The following is an 18,137-nucleotide window of genomic DNA, read 5'->3' as shown; positions in this document are numbered from 1 at the left end:
CTGTGGAGATGGTTCCACTGCTGTGTCTGTCCTTGGTAGAACCAGGCTGTCCTTGTCATCCTTGCTCCTGCGGCTGTGCTGTTAGTTCTGGGTGGGCTGGGCTGCAGGGCCTGCTGGCTGGTGAAGTGTGTACATTTCACACCTCAGAAATCAGCCTCCTGGAGAGAAAGTGCCCACTGCACACCGTCTGTGGCCTGAGGAAGCGCCTCTTTCTGCTTCTCCCGCCAGCACCGAGTCTGCTTACTTTCCATCACTGCCATGTGATAGACTAAAAATGGGCATTCATTTTGGGTTTTTAAAGAAGATTTTTGTGAGATTGAGCATTATTTTATCTGTTAGTAATTTGTGTTCTGAAATGCCTGTTCTTGCCGTATTCTTTGATGTTAAAAAAGGAAACAAGAAGCAAATTCGTTCATTTGGTCTTAGCTCCATGACCGGGTCCCCACAGCGGAGAGTCCCTGGTTGAATGTGGGCTGCTTCTCTCCGGCTTTCCTTCATGCAGGGAGGCAGCCCGGCTTCTTCCTCTCAGGCCTTTCTGGGAACTGGGGGTGTCTGCACAGTACCGTAAGGTGGAATGGAGGGGCTGGGGGCCTCTTTTTGGGGCCAGGTAGAGGTTGTGACTGCATGTTTAAACATTATATATTTATCATTTAAATTTTACAGAATCTAGGAAGCCTAGAAATTTAGCAAATTGTGACTGTTGTAAATGCTGAAATGGCTTCCTGCTTGTCCTGATAACAGCACCACAGCCTTCACTGAGGCACACCTGCAACTCCCTTGTGGCCCATCAGTTGGGATGTCTTACAGTGCTAGGCAGTGTTACCGAACCTGCAACTCCCCAAGTAAAGTATCCTCACACCTTACCCCGTGTCAGTGGCTTGGCAGTTTGACATTGCAGGTCCACTACTCTTGTGAAAAGAATGGGTGTGGGTTGTTTACAAGTCACAGTTTCTAGGGTGAGTTTGCAGGCCGAAGTCCCCAAGCAAAAGTCAAATTCCTAAGGCCTGAGGAAGGGGCTAGGGTGGAGGACCAGCAGGAAGAAAGTCCCTTAGTTATGAGGGAAAAGGTTGTGGAAGTTGTGTTAAGGCTTTGCAAGTCGGGTGGAATATGATGCATGTCTTCATTCAGCACACACTTCCCAAGTGTCTGCTCGCGCCAGGCATGCTTCTGAGTGCTGGGAGCTCACACAGAGTCAGCACTGGGGAGGGGAAGAGAGGTGGCAACCAGTACATGAGCAGGTGAGTTTTTGTGCCACATACAGGTGGAGACAGCAGCACCAGTGCTGGTGGGTCTTTGTGGCGGAGGTGAGAAGACTGGAGGTGGATGATCATGGAATTGCTCTTCCAAGGAGAGAAAGAGCCAGGGGAAGATTCCAGGGTCAGAGGTTTCTAGACCTGTGCTGTCCAGTATGGCAGCCACTAACCACAAGAGGCTGTGGAGCACTCAGGATGTGGCCGTGCTGCAGTTGTAAAATACATACTAGACTTCAAAGGCTCGGTACTAAGAAGAGAATGTAAAATAGCTCAGTATTTTTCTTATGTTGATTACATTTTGGAAGGATAATATTATGGATATATTGCGTTAAATAAAATATGCTGTAGGATTAAAATTAATTTCACCTATTTTTATTCATGCTGTTGAACATGGCTAGTATGACATTGTCTATGGAACAGCACTGCCCTGGACTGATAGAGAGCATGAGGACCTTAGCAAGAGAGAGTCAGAGTACTGGGGAACTCAAGTCCAGGCGTGGAGAGCGGGAGGGGGGTGTGTGCGCTGGACGTGTAGATGCATGGATGGAGGGTGGATGGGACAGCCTGAGGGCCTGCAAGACCACAGAAAGGGCAAATGAGGGCCATGAAGGTTTCCACTGGGGGTGAGGGGCACCATCTGACGGCTTTAGGCTGATCTGCTTTAGTTTCAATTTGAGAGTAAGATTTTCCAAAATTGTTCCTAAATCTCCGAGTTCAGTTCACTCCCTACACTCTCACGCTGGCTTTACAACCCTCACAGATGTGAAATAGTTTATTTAGCACGCTTCATTCATTTTGCTAATTTAAGCCATTTCTTTCCTAGGATTTGAAGCCTAGCAACATTGTTGTGAAATCGGACTGCAGCCTGAAGATCCTTGACTTTGGCCTGGCCCGGACGGCATGCACTAACTTCATGATGACCCCTTACGTGGTGACACGGTACTACCGGGCGCCCGAAGTCATCCTGGGCATGGGCTACAAAGAGAACGGTGAGCGCAGCCGGGGCTGGGAGAGGCTGGGATGCTGAGAAATGGCTCTAGCGGTGGGCTCGAGTTTTTTCTCTTTCCTTTGAAACATATGATGTATACTGCGGGGACTGTTACACGTAGAATATAGCATGATCCAGAGATAAGAAATAATTGTGTTTTTCCATTGGTTAAAATCATTCTCTTTTAAAAATTCACTTAAATTATTATTTTTGAACTTTGTAATCAGAGTTAACCTACCTATAGCCAAGTGTGCAGATCCTGAGTGTGCAGCTCAGCTGAGGTGAGCACACCCACAGCACCAGCAGCTCTGGCCTCGCCATGGACCCCTCTCCTCACAGCCCACGAGGATGGCCGATCTCCTGGTCTCCAGTGCCGTGGATCAGCTTTATTTGTTGGTCTGCATACTGTTTTTTTGAATTTGATATAAATAGAATAATACATGTTCTCATGTAAAATTGGTGTCTTTTTACATGAAAACTTAGCTTATTCTAGCAATATCAGAGCTCTTTGAAACTTGGCTTTTAGCAAATTTGTTGAAAATAACGAAATCACGCTTACTTGTTTTTAAAAAGACTGAAAGTTTGCCCAGGTCATCTGAAATGAGTTTTGCTACAGGTTCATCTTGCTGCGTTGTAGCTTGTGTTCCCACCTGAGAGGCACAGCTTCATGTGCTTCCTGTGGAAGGGAGAGAAAACTTGATCCCCTGTTCACTTCTCCCCTCGGCCCACCAGCAGAGCGCTTAGAGGCCTCTGCTGTCTGTCTGAGGCCCCACAGATGAGGGTGGGCACCGTGAAAGTCGAAGTCTGGGCCCCTCTAGCAGGGCCTCCCCTGCAGTCCTGCAAGCCAGCCAGCCTGTGCCGCCAGTTCCCCCACTGAGTGCTGTTGCCTGTCTGACGGGGCAGTCTAAAAAATGATCGCTCAGGAGGTGTGGTGTCAGCAATGCACAGAGGCTCCCACTGGCAAACTAGTGACGTGTACCGGGTTTGTCTCTGGGAGGGGGTTTGAAGAAAAGATGGGGGACTCTAGCTGGTTTTTAATCCCCTGGTGTTTGGTAGTGGACATCTGGTCTGTCGGGTGCATCATGGCAGAAATGGTCCTCCATAAAGTCCTGTTCCCGGGAAGAGACTGTATCCTTCATGGGGGACCTGGCACTTGGCCATGGAGGCTGGGGGCGGGCGTGTGACCCTGAAAAGCTTTGTGTTCACAGGCACTTCTTGTTTCTGGTTTTTTGTTTGTTTGTTTGTTTTAAGCTATAAAGTATTGGACTCTTTGGCACTAAAACCCCAGATTGCTACAAACTGAAGGCTAAAATAGAGGTCAGCAATCATTCATATTGTGTAAAATGTCACCCTTAGCTAGCAGTTTATTTTTCCATATTTGTGTGTTTAGTGCACTGTTAGAATTCCTTTTCCTCACTTTTGTTTTGTTCATGGCACTTCATAATTTTATCATTTCATTTTATTTTCAGTTGATATCTGGTCAGTGGGTTGCATCATGGGAGAGCTGGTGAAAGGTTGTGTGATATTCCAAGGCACTGACCGTATCCTTCCCCGCGACCTTGGTCCCGCCATGCTTTCTGTAATGCCTCAGGCAGCATGACCACCTGCTTACACGAGCGCTCACCAGGACAGAGTCGTAAAATCCACTCCAGACTGTGTTCTAAGGGGGGCTTTACTGTATTTGTTCGTTAGTGTCACAAACCAAGTGGTTCAATTTTATTCTTTATTTTTAACTTGACTACCTGTGATGATTTTGAGACTTAGAGTTAAGTTAAACCAATTATATTAGCTCTTAATTTTACCAAAAATAGGTGGACATATAGAAGAAATTATTTACTCTTTGATAAGTATATTCTGATATTTAAATGAAAATACTGTATTATTTAGTTTATTCCATTAATTTAACTAGGAAAGACGCTATCTAAATTTAATAGGCTAGTGTGCTTGTGTGCTTTAATTAAGTACTATTTTGTTAGTTACTGGTATGCATTGAAATATTTTCCCCCAAAGTAAGAACTGAAGCACATTACAAAAGACCTAAGTGAAAGAGAATAAAATGAAAATTTTGTGAGGAACAATATGTTAAACTTTCTTGTTTGTTACTTTGCTGACATTTTGTAGAATTTTTTTAAAAAATCTGTCTAGTGGGTTATTTTGTGACACACTGGGGAAGTCAAAATAAATGTAAGATGAAAGAGATAAACTCATACTGTAGTCGGCAAGTCATGTTGGAGATACAGCAGAAAGGAGAGTAACCACTGTAATTGTTACAGTAGCCTTCTTTCCTCATTTGCCATTCTTCCATCCTTAGTATTTTTTACCCTAACGTGGTTCTTCACATCTTCCCTTTTTCATTTGTGTTTTAACCACTTAGTTTTTCATTAGTCTTTGACTTTGTTTTCGTTATGAAAGTTTAAATTGGTCTCCATCCTTGGGCAGATTGATGGTTGCTTTTAAGGAAATCAAGCTCTATAGTCAGTGTTTTGTATGTATCTTAGGAAAATAATTTCAGATTTTAATAATTTTATCAAAGTGGTCTCATAATATAAATTCTTCACAATGCAAACTTGAAAATATTTTTATTCCTCATTTTATTTACCTTTCTTTACATTTTCTATATCATAGATTATATAATATGTCAAATTAGATATTTTATTTGGTCTACTAAATTTTCTAGCAGTTTCCATAGCCTCACCTCAGATTCACTTGTTTCAACCTATAAATAAGGACGTCTTTATTTTGCAAGTAAACTTAATTAAAAAGGGGAAAAGTTGAAAAATTAAAAGACTAATAATTTAGAAATATCTACTTAATGTTGAGTTTGTCTCAATTCTTACTAATTTTGTACCATTCCTTGTTTTATTACAAAATGTTTTCTTTAAAAAGTACAAAAATGAAAAATGTGAGTACTTTTTGGTGCATTTTAGTAAGTAAAATTAAAATTCCTGCTATACATATGAACATTAATGTCAGTAATTAATGGTGTTATATATAAGGTTACCTAATGTTATTCCTAAAAGCCACACAGAGTTTAACATCATTTTCTAAAGAAAATTTTGCCAACTCTTTCAAATATTAGATTGAAATTTGGGAGATAGAAAAAAGTTGCAGAAATCAGACTGAGGCTCTCAGAGATTTGCTTTAATTTGTGACTCGGGGTAGAAAAGGAACTCCTGTCCCTACGGTGGTCTGTGAGAAAGAGAAAGCTTTAGCCAGGCCACCTCGGGCCCCAGCTCAGACTCCTCCCCTTGGCAGCCATGCATCCTTGGGAAATTTAGGGCCTCTCTGAGCCTTGGTTTCCCCTTCTGTAAAATAGGAGACCTGTGGTCTGCCTGCAGCTTCACGAGAGTTAGACAACAAGGTCCACTGGGCTTGTCGGAATTATTGTTCCCTTTCTCCCGTCCCTCTCATCTGTCCCCCGTCCCTCCCACCTGTAGGGTGCTGGGGTGGAGGCCTCTTGGGGAATCTGTGGGTCTTCTCTCACAACTGGTTTAATTTCTAGTCCTTTATCATTAACCCAGCAGATATTTCTCTCACCTGCCCATTTCTGGGTGCCTAGTCTGACTTAGATGCGAAGAGGCTCCTCCCAGCTGCTGAATTGAGGGTGGATCGTCAAGGGCAGGGCAGAGCAGAGACCAGAGCAGAGGCTGCCATCATCCAGAGGAGAGGTGGAGGCCCCCAGCAGGCGGGTAGGGGTGTGGCCGGGGAGATGGGCTTGTACTCTGCTTTGAAGCTGGACCCTTCAAGGAGCCTTGCTAGGGTTTGGAGATGTCTGTTAGACAGTGGAACTCAGGGGCAAGGTCTGGGATAGAGAGATCAAAGTGGGTGTCATCCATCTGTCAGTAGCCTTGAAGCCTGGGACTGGCAGCGAGCACTTGCAGGGAGGAAGAGACCAGGACCCGGGACTTAGCCCCCTGGAGGTGGAGGGACAAAGGGAATAGGGAGGGAAATGGAGAAGGCACTCAGGTGACCCCTCCTCCTAGAGCACGGTGACTGAGGGAGGCTCATTCACGTGAGGAGATGAGGACGGAGGATTGGCTGCTGGCAGCCATGATGAGCACAGCGTTTACGGAGTGGAGGGAAGAAAGCCTGATGGGAGTATGTTTGAGAGAAAATGAGAGGCTGGGAATTAGAGACACAAGTATAGACGGCTCTTTTTTCTTTCTTTTTTTTTTTTCCCCTTTGAGACAGAGTCTCACTCCATTGCCCAGGCTGGAGGGCAGCGGTGCGATCTCGGCTCACTGCAACCTCTACCTCCTGGGTTCAAGCCATTCTCTGCCTCAGCCTCCCGAGTAGCTGGGATTACAGGCGCCCGCCACCACGCCTGGCCAATTTTTGTATTTTTAGTAGGGCCAGGGTTTCACTGTCTTGGCCAGGCTGATCTTGAACTCCTGACCTTGTGATCCACCTGCCTTGGCCTCCCAAAGTGCTGGGATTACAGGTGTGAGCCACAGCACCCGACCGACAGCTCTTTATGGAAGTTTTTGCTGCAAATAGGAATAAGAAATAAAGCGATAGGTAGTGGGGGCCAAAAGAGGGCCAAAAGAAAGCAGCTACTGTGTTAACACCATCATTTACCAACGTGATGGAATGTATTGGTAGAGAGCAAAATGTTGACGATGTTGGAGAAGGAAGAGTTGAGGGAGCTCATCCTTGAGTCAGCACGGGGGTAAGGGTCTAGAGCTGAGCAGGCTTAGTGTAGCCGGGAGCCCAGATGGTTGCTGTGTGGCAAATGGCGCACAGATGCTGGGTGGGTGCATCCTGGGGAGTCTGTGGGAGTGAGCATGCAGAAGAGGTATCAAAAGTATAAGGTGGGCTGGGCGCGGTGGCTCACACCTATAATTCCAGCACTTTGGGAGGCCGAGGCAGGCAGATCACTTGAGGCCAGGAATTCAAGACCAGCCTGGCCAACATGGCAAACTCCATCTCTACTAAAAATATAAAAATTAGCTGACCGTGCTGGCAGGTGCCTGTAGTCCCAGCTACTCGGGAGGCTGAGGCACAAGAATTACTTGAGCCCGGGAGGTGGAGGTTGCAGTCAGCCGAGATCATGCCACTGCACTCCAGCCTGGGCGACAGAGCGAGACTCTGTCTTTATTTATATATGTATATATGGCAGAAGGAAAAGGTGTGAGACGGTTTTCACATTTTGGCTAAATAGGTAAATAAAATGTGGGCATAATTCTGATTTGACGATATGTATGAATCAGGAGTAGGAAGGAGAATTTGCTAGTGAATTGAATGCCAGAAACCCATTCCCTGAGCAGGTCTTTTGGAAGTATAACATTTTGGAAGAGCTGAGTTCATGTACCGGTTCCCTAGGTTATTTCATGGTGATGTAAGTTCATTTTTCTAAGACATGCCTCAGTAAGCACTTTTTTAAGCTGCTGTTGATGCTATTTTTTTCTCGCTTGCATTCTCTTGTATAGCGAGTACAGTTTCAGTGTCACTTTCCCACATGTAATCCTAATTATCCCAAGCCTAACAAGCACCCTGTGGAATAGGCAAAGCTGGTAATGTCTGCATTGAACAAATAAGGAAACGGACCCCAAGGAAGCCTGACTTTCCTGACACACTGAGTGTTTAATGCAGAGTTGAGTCTGAAACCCAGGTCAGGCACTTTGATAGGAAATAAAATGCATTACCTAGGTATCGCAGTGATGGTTGGGAAGAGTCACTTCCAAGTAAAACAGAGCATCGTTTGAAAGCTGTCACTGGGCTCAGTCTAAGCCCGGTTGGTTGGTTCCCAGCTGTAAACTGAGGAGGTCAGATAGGTCTCTCCACAGGTCCCTCGAGATCCTCTGTTCTTTAGAGATCTGTGAATGAATCTAAGGTAGCATTAGTATGAAAACTGATTTCAATTTGCTTGTGTAATGTTTATCTAATTTCATGTTTAATCATTTTTGCCATAGGTATTCTTAGTTACAAGATAAACTTTATTTTGAACTAGAGTGGGAAGGTGTGTAGACTTCATTGTGTTGATTTAATAAACCATGATCATAGTTTATGAAGATGCAGAGTGTAAGAGTTTTAAAAAATAGTGTAACTTGGAAACCCAAACCTTATTTGAATATTATTTCAAAATTCTGCTGCTGATGCAGTGGGGTGGCCTAGTCGATAGGTTTAAATATTACTCAAGCGATGCTGCTGCATGTACTATGAATACAAGGCATTTCAGTTGTATTTTCCTCAAGAGACTCCTTAGATATTGATCAGTGGAATAAAGTTATTGAGCAGCTTGGAACACCATCAGCAGAGTTCATGAAGAAACTTCAGCCAACTGTGAGGAATTATGTCGAAAACAGACCAAAGTATCCTGGAATCAAATTCGAAGAACTCTTTCCAGATTGGATATTCCCATCAGAATCTGAGCGAGACAAAATAAAAAGTAAGATACGCTTTTTTTCTTATACTTGTGTTTTGTAATTCAGGTGGTGCTTTCACTCTTTCATGTTTGTATTCTAAAAACCTGTGAGTTTTGGGAGAGAAAGTCATTTTAGGCCTGAAGTCTGAGGTATGAAGGCACTGAGGAGAGGAAGCTTAAAGGTCTAGAAGCTTTATCCTCTATAAGATGGCTTAATTGAAGCCTTTGGCCAAAATAAAAATAATCAAATCAGTCTGAAAGAATCTTATGTTACAGTTAAAGCAACTGGAATTCAAAAAGTTTTCAGGTAAAAAGAACACTTGAATGCAGATTCTAGAGTCAGAAGCCATGTGATAGTCGTTCGATGAAAAACGTCCTCCCCACCTTCTCCTGCACCCTTTACTACAGTGTGGTCGCTTAAGGAAAAAGAAAAGATTTGATTCTGTCCACGTGAAGGTAAACTGTGCCTTCATCAGAAAAGCCCCAGTCTTTGCTTATTCGGGTTGTGAACTTTAATTGCCAAAACCTAGGTGAGCCTTATATTTAACTAAGTTATTGAACTTGGTTTTTTTTTTCCTAAATACCAATCTGTAGATTAAAAAAAAAAAAAAAAGTGTAAGCTGCCAGCACTGTATACAGCTAGGCCAGCCAGAAGCATCTGTGAGTGTTTTATCCTGTGGGAATGTGAGATTGTTGTGTGGTTTAAAAAGTCTGTTCTAATTTCATTTTGATGTGACTTAGAGAAAAATACTCCCCTGTGCCTCATGCCCACACTCTGGGCAGTGCCACCCGCAGCTCGGCAATTGCCACCTTCCTTGCTGTGGTTTCCCAGCCTTGGGCCCTGCCCACACATTGGTCTGAGGCTGCCTGGTGCTCTTCCCCTCCACCCTGGGGGCCCAGGTTTCTCTTTCCCTTGTAGATCCTGAGGCGTAAAACTACATTTGGAAACCTGGTTTGTCATGAAAGTGGACATTTGACTTTTTCTTAAAAATGTTTGGGTTATGGCCGGGTGCGGTGGCTCACGCCTATAATCCCAGCACTTTGGGAGGCCGAGGCAGGCGGACCATGAGGTCAAGAGGTCGAGACCATCCTGCCTAACACAGTGGAACCCTCTCTCTACTAAAAAAATACAAAAAATTAGCCGGGCGTGGTGGCGGACGCCTGTAGTCCCAGCTACTCGGGAGGCTGAGGTAGGAGAATGGTGTGAACCCGGGAGGCGGAGCTTGCAGTGAGCCAAGATCGCGCCACTGCACTGGGCGACAGAGTGAGACTCCGTCTCCAAAAAAAAAAAAAAAAAATTGGGGGGTTATATTCATCTTGAACCTATCAAACATTTCTCAAAATTAATATATCTTTGTTCTATCTGTGCTGTCATATTTAGTTCTTTATTGTATGATTCTGTTTGTTTCATATTAACAGCATTAATTTAATATTTGTCGTCACCCTAGCAAGTCAAGCCAGAGATCTGTTATCAAAAATGTTAGTGATTGATCCTGACAAGCGGATCTCTGTAGACGAAGCTCTGCGTCACCCATACATCACTGTTTGGTATGACCCCGCTGAAGCAGAAGCCGTGAGTATCTGTTTTGAAAAGATTTATATAGAGAGGCCAGGCTAATATTTCCTTGGATCTTGTCTGTCCGTCCAGAGTGGCTACATATGGGCAGCAAGTTCTCCATTTGGGGGCTCCCAGTTACAAAAAGGCCAAGTGTTGTCTTGAGACCTGGGTCGCCTGCTCTTTTGCAGCTGGAGCCCCAGCTCAGAGGACCTCGGGAATGAACTTCCGCTTTGGTGCTACCAGTCTCCATTTTGCAGATGCTGCCGTGAGCTCATAGTTTATTAAGCATCTGTTCTGTGCCGTTGGCTTTGGTTACATCCTCTTGTTTAGGCCACTCAACCAGAGGGGCTGAGCAACTTGCTGAAAAATCACACGTCTGTTTATCCTTCCCTAAAGACATTGTGCCTCCTGGCTCCCCGCTGGAGGAGCTCCCCTCTGAGTTTGGTGCTCACGTGCGTGTTTCTGTGTCAGCACTGGTGTGAGTGAACTTTAGCTGTGAGGGAAATCACTGCTTAGTGGCAGGCTTCCTTCATGCCATGAGTGAAATACATGTTTATGTCGTGGCCTGTGGTTTTGCCATCAATTTCAACATTGTTTTATATAAAAAGAATCCAATTTATAAGCAGACTTTTGTAACAGTCCATTTATGAGTTGGACATTGGATTTGGGAGTTCTCCCATGAAGAAAATGTAAAATTTGTTCTAAGAAACAACGGTACCTTCCGTAGCTGCCAGCACAGTGCCTTGTCCGTAATGGGTCTCTGGGAAACAGCCTGTGATGATGAGTTTCTAATGACATCTGGGCAGATGTCTGTGTTTTGAGGTCAGGTGATTATTAAGAGGAACATAATAACTCTTCTTTGGTTAACTTTTTCATAATTATTTTGATTCTAAAGCTGATATAATATCACATGACAAATCTTTATTAAACCACGTGTTGAATTAAACTAAATCCATATCATAAATAGACTAGACGTCTTCCAAGCGATTTTACCTTTTTTAGTGAGGCATTACTGTTGACTTTACATATGATTTGATTTTTAGCCACCACCTCAAATTTATGATGCCCAGTTGGAAGAAAGAGAACATGCAATTGAAGAATGGAAAGGTAAAGATGGAGCTTATTTTGATCTTTCCTTATGACATTTCTTCCAATCCTGTAAAGCAGAGGCTTTTCATTTTGTGACATTTCCCTTCAGGAAGGGGCAAGAAACCCTGCGACCCACTTAGCCTCTTTCTCCCCAGTTTCCAGTAGAAAATGAAGTTGAAGAGAACAGAGTTAGAGAGGAACATTTACGAATTTCTTATCATTTGCTTCAAGAGGGAAAAATAGTATTTTTTTCATGGCTTTTCACATATTGGTTTTTAAACTGAGCTTAGTAATTGTATCACACTTATATTGATAACGTTGCAAATTGTCAGGTGATGCCAATTTACAGGCTGCATGTTACCTATAGAATTCCCAGTATATGCAGAAATGGGGAGCCAGGGCTGGGGGGGTCATGTGAACTTCTGCCTGTTCTTTTTAAGCCATGTAGTTGTACGTATGTTTTAAAATCTAGTTTGAGGGAAATTGCAGATTGAAAATATGCAAATAGGTATTACCACTATAAGATTAACCAAACAACCCACAACAAACTATACCTGTAATGAAGAGGTTGAACTAACAATTTTTCATTAAGAAGCAGGATCAGTAGTAACTGAGAACCACAGTCAGAGTGAGTCAACACTGATGATGGGTCGTGCCCCAGGGCCGTCCTGGGGTGTGGGAGTGCCGGTTACCTGTATGTGCCTGTGCTCAGCAGCGCATGCACACAGCACGCTCACTGGCCTCAGTCAGTGCTCACTGGCCTCAGTCAATGCTTGCAATGTGCTAATGTTGGTTTATGAATACTGAAATTTTAGGCATCCCTAATCACTTACTTAGTAGGTAATTAGTTTTTCTTACAAATGAAAGTTGAGGAAAACTGAAGTTGAAATTAAGAAAAGACTTAGGCCTGTGGATTCATTTCTGGCCAGTGTGGGGGGCCCCTAACCCACATGTGGATGCTGGTTACCTTTGGAGAACCCCAAGTAACCACATACAGAAACATATTCAAATGGGTGTGAGAATATCCAATCCCTTACAGTGTTCTGTGGAAGCCACTCCACTTCATAAAGCCCCCTTATGGATCCAGAACCACCCTACATGTTTTGCTGCCTTACTAGTTGCATTGAAAAAAATGTAATGTAGTCCAGGCGCAGTGGCTCACACCTGTAATCCCAGGACTTTGGGAGGCCAAGTGGGGCAGATGGCTTGAGGCCAGGAATTCAAGACAAGCCTAGCCAACATAGCGAAACCCTGTCTCTACAAAAACTACAAAAGTTAGCCAGGCATGGTGGTGAACACCTGTAATCCCAGCTACTTGGATGGCTGAGGCATGAGAATCACTTGAATCCAGGAGGTGGAGGTTGCAGTGAGCCAAGACCATGCCACTGTACGTCAGCCTGGATGACAGCATGAGACTGTCTCAAAAAAAAAAAAAAAGAAAAGATATAATGTATCAAAACATGAATATTTTGGTCCAGGTAGACTATATTACTGAATTGACTCTATCTTAGGATTAAAAATAACAAATCGCAGTGCCTTTGGAGTGGTTCCAGTTGATTTGGAAGCAGAGTTTAGAGATACAGTGAAACTCTTTAGAAACTGATTAAGCATTTTAACTTGTATTTTTATTAAAGAGCTAATTTACAAAGAAGTCATGGATTGGGAAGAAAGAAGCAAGAATGGTGTTGTAAAAGATCAGCCTTCAGGTTAGTGATTGCTTTAATTGATTGTATGATATTTTTCTTTCCCTATTCAACTTTTTTTTTTGAGACGGAGTTTCACTCTGTCGCCCAGGCTGGAGAGCAGTGGCGCGATCTCTGCTCACTGCAACCTCCACCTCCTGGGTTCAAGCAGTTCTCCTGCCTCAGCCTCCCGAGTAGCTGGGACTACAGTCACACGCCACCATGCCCTGCTAATTTTTGTATTTTTAGTAGAGACGGGGTTTCACCATATTGGCTAAGCTGGTCTCGATCTCCTGACCTCGTGATCCGCCCGCCTCAGCCTCCCAAAGTGGTGGGATTACAGGCGTGAGCCACTGCACCTGGCCTCTTTCCTGATTCAACTTTTATAAATGGCAGCAACATGTGAAATGCCAGCCTGGCTAGCATCAGATTTAAAACCCACTGTATGAATAGCCACCCTTTTTGGCTTGTCATAGTGGTGGTGTTGGTGGTGGATGACATTTTACTGATGTGCCAGGCACTGAACTTTGTTATAAACATTTCTCTTTCATCTTTGCAATAACTGCTGTCACCTCCATTTACAGATGAAGAAATTGAATTTAAAGCCTTTTCAATGTTGATAACCCTTTGTACTGGTTCCACCCAAAATGCCAATCTAAGTAAAATGGAGTATGGTATTCTTTTGAGAAAATTGTTGATATCATTTTCCCATTTTTCTGTTTGATCTACTGATCTTCATAGTGGTGGAAGCCTCTAATGACCAGGTAGTTGTATGATCATGAGACTCTAATATGAGTCGTGTTCACTTACGTCTGAAGGATTCTTCCTGTTTACTAAATGAAACGCTCATGTTATATCATTGTCTCTCTCCCACTCCCACTGGGAAGCAGGCACACACATGCGTGCAGATGTGCAGAGAGCACAGCTTACTTTTTATTCTTGAATTTTATGTTCAACATGACGTATGTGTCAAGCATCTAGAGATTATATAACTTCAGCAAGAACTTAAGTGCTTGTTAACTGAGCACACATGTATGACTGCAGACGTCGATCTCAGAGAGTGCACGTTGTATTTTTATTCAAACCAGACTAAAATATGGATAGTAGGAAGTAGGATAGTTTCATTTGCTTTAAAAGATTAAAATGTCAGTTTTCTGGAGTTATAAAACAATAAAAAATACAAAGCCACTAATTTTTTTCCTTTTTCTAGTATATAGTCTTTATTTATTGCAAAAGATTTCTTTGAATGTTGATGCTTTTTTTTCTGTAGATTTAGTGTTTACGTTATAAATTGTTACAATTCAAGTGTCTGGTGACACTTGAATCCTATTCAGGCTCAAGCTTTTGTGATACTGCGTTTTCAGATAAATACGGCTGTTTCCTTTTGGTGTCTGCTTGAAAGCAGCAGGTATTTCTTAAGTAGCTAACATGATTACACATGGCCACATATATGTTTAGCTACTGAGAAAAAAAGAAGAATCTTGCAAGGAAAGACACAGGAATATGGGACTCTTGGCCCAAAGAAAGACTCAAGGAAAAGTTCAGAAAGTCCAGCTGACTGACTTCTTGTTTATACTCATAGTTAGGATTGGGAAACTGCAGAAGTACAGAGCCGAGAAATGGCCTGAAGTCTCGTTGCCTGGATTTGCAGCAATGTCGTGCCTCAGATTTTATTATATTTGGTTTTCTTAGCACAGATGCAGCAGTAAGTAGCAACGCCACTCCTTCTCAGTCTTCATCTATCAATGACATTTCATCCATGTCCACTGAGCAGACGCTGGCCTCAGACACAGACAGCAGTCTTGATGCCTCGACGGGACCCCTTGAAGGCTGTCGATGATAAGTTAGAAATAGCAAACCTGTCATCATTGAAGGAACTCTCACCTCCGTGGGCCTGAAATGCTTGGGAGTTGATGGAACCAAATAGAAAAACTCCATGTTCTGCATGTAAGAAACACAATGCCTTGCCCCTACTCAGACCTGATAGGATTGCCTACTTAGATGATAAAATGAGGCAGAATATGTCTGAAGAAAAAAGTGCAAGACACACTTCTAGAGATTGTGTTCAAGATCATTTCAGGTGAGCAGTTAGAGTAGGTGAATTTGTTTCACATTGTAATAGTGACACTTTCTCATCATCTGTAGCTGTTGAGGTGTGTGTGCATGTGCCACAAATGCTTGCTTGGACTTGCCCGTCTAGCACTGTGGAGATCAGCATCTAAATGCCAAATAATCTTCCAGGTAGTGCTGCTTCTGAAGTTCTCTCTTAATCCTCTTAAGTAATTTGGTGTCTGTCCAGAAAAAGTCGATTTATGTGTATTAATTGGCCATCATGATGTTATCATATCTTATTCCCTTTTATGCCATGATTTATTCTATCTTTTGTATTTCAGAAGACATATAATTAAATCTATTTAATAAATAAAATATATAGCTTTTCTTAAATTTGTGATGTTTGGGGCTGAGAATTATCACGGCTAAAACCAAGATGCTTATGTGGACATCTTGTTTTCTTTAAACTATCTTGTCTGGGATGATTGTACATTCAGCTTTACTGCACGATACAATTTTAAGTTTTGCTTAGTGCGGCTTGAAATCCTAGCTACCTTATCTCTCTTCTTCTTGGTCTTCTAGACTTCTTATGAATTTAAAATGCTACCTAGAACTTCACCTTCTTTATTAGGTGTGTAACACTCCATCTTAATTAAATATGATGGCAGATAGGTTCCTGCATCCATGGCCTAACGTTGGAGTAGAATTTTATAAAATGCTCACTAGAGATCACTGCAGTCATTTCCTAAGTGCTTCCTTTGCCAGAGACTGGCCTGGGTCCTTTACTTACGTTCCCTCATTCACTTTCCCTCGGCCAATACCACGTTCTTGATTTTCTTTCTTCACTGGAAGAAAGCAGATAAATTCCTCCTCGGTCTGTTTTCAGAGGCCAGGCTGATTCAGATGCCTGTTGCTATTGTTGCTCTCCATTGTTGGGAGGCATTCCTTTTCACAAGAATGTTCTGGGAAACTCTTCAGAGGACATGAAGGAAATACCTGAAGAGTCATGATTAACTATTGACTATTTTCTGATTTAAAACTGCTCACCTGAAATTGATACTTTTAGACTTTACCATCAGTAAATTATTCAGAATTCATTAAGATACTGAGTATGTTAAGTGTCACTGCAGAAATGGAGCTATGATGATCACATTTTGCCTGCCTGTGCCCATGATTTTTCCCTTGAGCTTATTTTGTTGCTGATTCATATCTTGTGTTCAATTATTTTGGAAGCTTTTCAGTCAACATTCTATATATAGAATGTGTTCTGAGGAGGAACTGTGATAAGAAAGTTTATTATAAATATTATCTAAAATATATGGCTCTCTCTGCACCAGTTATATCTTATTGGTTGGTCATATCACTGGAAACTGGAACCCTTGATTAGCAAAATTAATATTGAAATAAATAGTTCTTTTATATTGTGTCATTTAGACACTTTCAAATACAAAATGGTAATAATAACTTGGATTGAGGTGGAAACACCTATTTTATGGCTATCTATCTATCTATCTATCTAAACATCTTAAAATGGCCTTCTCTGTAATACACATTCTTTTAAAAGACTTCACTAAATCTATCTTTAAAAGGAAAAACAAAAGGGAGAGGTTGGAAATGCGCGAGTTGCCCTGCACTGTGTGATGCTCCCTTCCCGGGAGACGTGGACGGGGGACGAGGCGCCCGCAGACGCCTTTCTGCTCAGTCCTGTGTGCATTCAGCGAGCCACTTGCCACAGATGGAGCCCGTGACGGTGTGGAGGGTTTCCTGGAAAGGCCATCTTCCACCAGGTAGAGGCGAACATGCCTAGGACAGGCCACAGGGCTCCACAGAAATACCTCACCCCAGCTTCAGGGTTCTCTCTCCTGAGCCTAGATTTGCCAGGGTCATGGTGCCACGCAAATGGTTTCAAACTGATCTCTATGGATAAATGCTGATGTTGGTTAAAGAACTGAAAAATGTGCTCAACTTTTTCATCTTTTCTATTTTATTTTTGTAATTTATATTGTACACAACCCAGGAAGTAACCATTTTGGACATGTATTTTTATAAACCAGGTAATTTATTATTATCCTGGAATTTAGACTAGGTTTGTTTCATTTGTTGACTTAGTTTTCAGCCAAGAAGGAAATGACTGTCTCCCCTATGTCCAGGTCTCAATTTCAAGTGCAGAGTCCAGAGAGCAGACAGAGTTGTATGAGAGCAGGAGAGCAGTCTGGAAACCCTGGCTGTGTGCACACTGTGCCAGCCGTGGGCCTGGAGATGGGAGCAGGTGAGATGCAGAGCCCCAGTACTGAGAGGAGGAAGCCCTCTTACAGGGCCCCTTGCCCACCCCAAGTCCGTGTCTGAAACGCTGAGCGGGTGCTGCTTCAACCCGCGTTTAACGCTGTGTAAGTCACGATAACGACATACGAGTCTATCTGGTTGATTTCTAATGTGACTCCTCTGGTATTTCCTCCCGGTAATAAATACAAGTGTGACCTTTCAGATTGCGTATCTCAAAAGTAACATTGCCTAATGTTTTATAATAAAATATATTATGTGTGTTTTGGTTGGTGAAAATAATACAGACTACATTTTAAAAGATAAATGTATAGCATGTCCAATTTTTGTGTGTTTTTACATGACAATTAGATATTTCTCCATCACCATCTCTGATGACAGATTTAACATGAACACAGATAGATGATAAAGTGTCATGCTTTTGATCAATATTAGCAAGAGGTTTCACACTGAAAGGCAGAAACATTGCTGTTTGTTTTCTTATTGAAAACATTCTGCAAATTCCTAAATCTGTGTTTTCAAAACTAATGGCAGTGAGTTTTGACTTCACCGACATACAGGTCCAATTCAGAGTATTGGTGTAATTGTTTCCGCATGAGGCGCGGCCCGGAGAATTCGCCAGTCAGCCTTAGTTGTATTACTTAACGTCATTCATGGTGCTTGTGGCTTTGTGCATGGGATGAGCCAAGTTCATCTGACATCTGGTTTTGAAGCACTTTAGGCTGTTCAGTACTTAATACCACAGGATTAGAAGGACACTCAGTGGCTCTGCTTAAAAGGACTAGAATCGTTCCAGAGAGATGAGTACCAGTAGTGTGTGTGTGTTTTTTTTTTTTTAAGACAGAGTCTCGCACTGTCTCCCAGGCTGGAG

At 42.7% G+C, this 18,137-nt stretch overlaps 1 protein-coding gene across 10 annotated transcripts in view; it reads left to right on the top strand.

The window, feature by feature from the left end:
- The window catches only part of MAPK9 (mitogen-activated protein kinase 9), a 60,850-nt gene extending 43,277 nt beyond the window's left edge, over nucleotides 1–17,573 (top strand). For 4 of the 10 annotated variants that reach the window (XM_054488296.2, XM_054488297.2, XM_063665405.1 and 1 more), the window contains 7 exons: nucleotides 2,077–2,242; nucleotides 3,711–3,782; nucleotides 8,447–8,629; nucleotides 10,054–10,178; nucleotides 11,207–11,270; nucleotides 12,887–12,958; nucleotides 14,632–17,573. In XM_054488296.2, the coding sequence (XP_054344271.1) occupies nucleotides 2,077–2,242; nucleotides 3,711–3,782; nucleotides 8,447–8,629; nucleotides 10,054–10,178; nucleotides 11,207–11,270; nucleotides 12,887–12,958; nucleotides 14,632–14,774 (825 nt within the window). In that variant the 3' untranslated portion in view covers nucleotides 14,775–17,573. Of the gene's footprint in view, nucleotides 1–2,076; nucleotides 2,243–3,297; nucleotides 3,370–3,710; nucleotides 3,783–8,446; nucleotides 8,630–10,053; nucleotides 10,179–11,206; nucleotides 11,271–12,886; nucleotides 12,959–14,626 lie in introns of all 10 variants that reach the window. The other 6 variants (XM_054488302.1, XM_054488303.1, XM_054488305.2 and 3 more) reach the window with 3 other exon arrangements.
- Nucleotides 17,574–18,137: the final 564 nt, after the last annotated feature.

The sequence above is a fragment of the Pongo pygmaeus genome, chromosome 4 (assembly GCF_028885625.2).
Source record: "Pongo pygmaeus isolate AG05252 chromosome 4, NHGRI_mPonPyg2-v2.0_pri, whole genome shotgun sequence".
Lineage (NCBI taxonomy): Eukaryota > Metazoa > Chordata > Mammalia > Primates > Hominidae > Pongo > Pongo pygmaeus.
The sequence above is the reverse complement of the archived record's forward strand: the minus strand, read 5'-3'. Positions and strand labels throughout refer to the sequence as shown.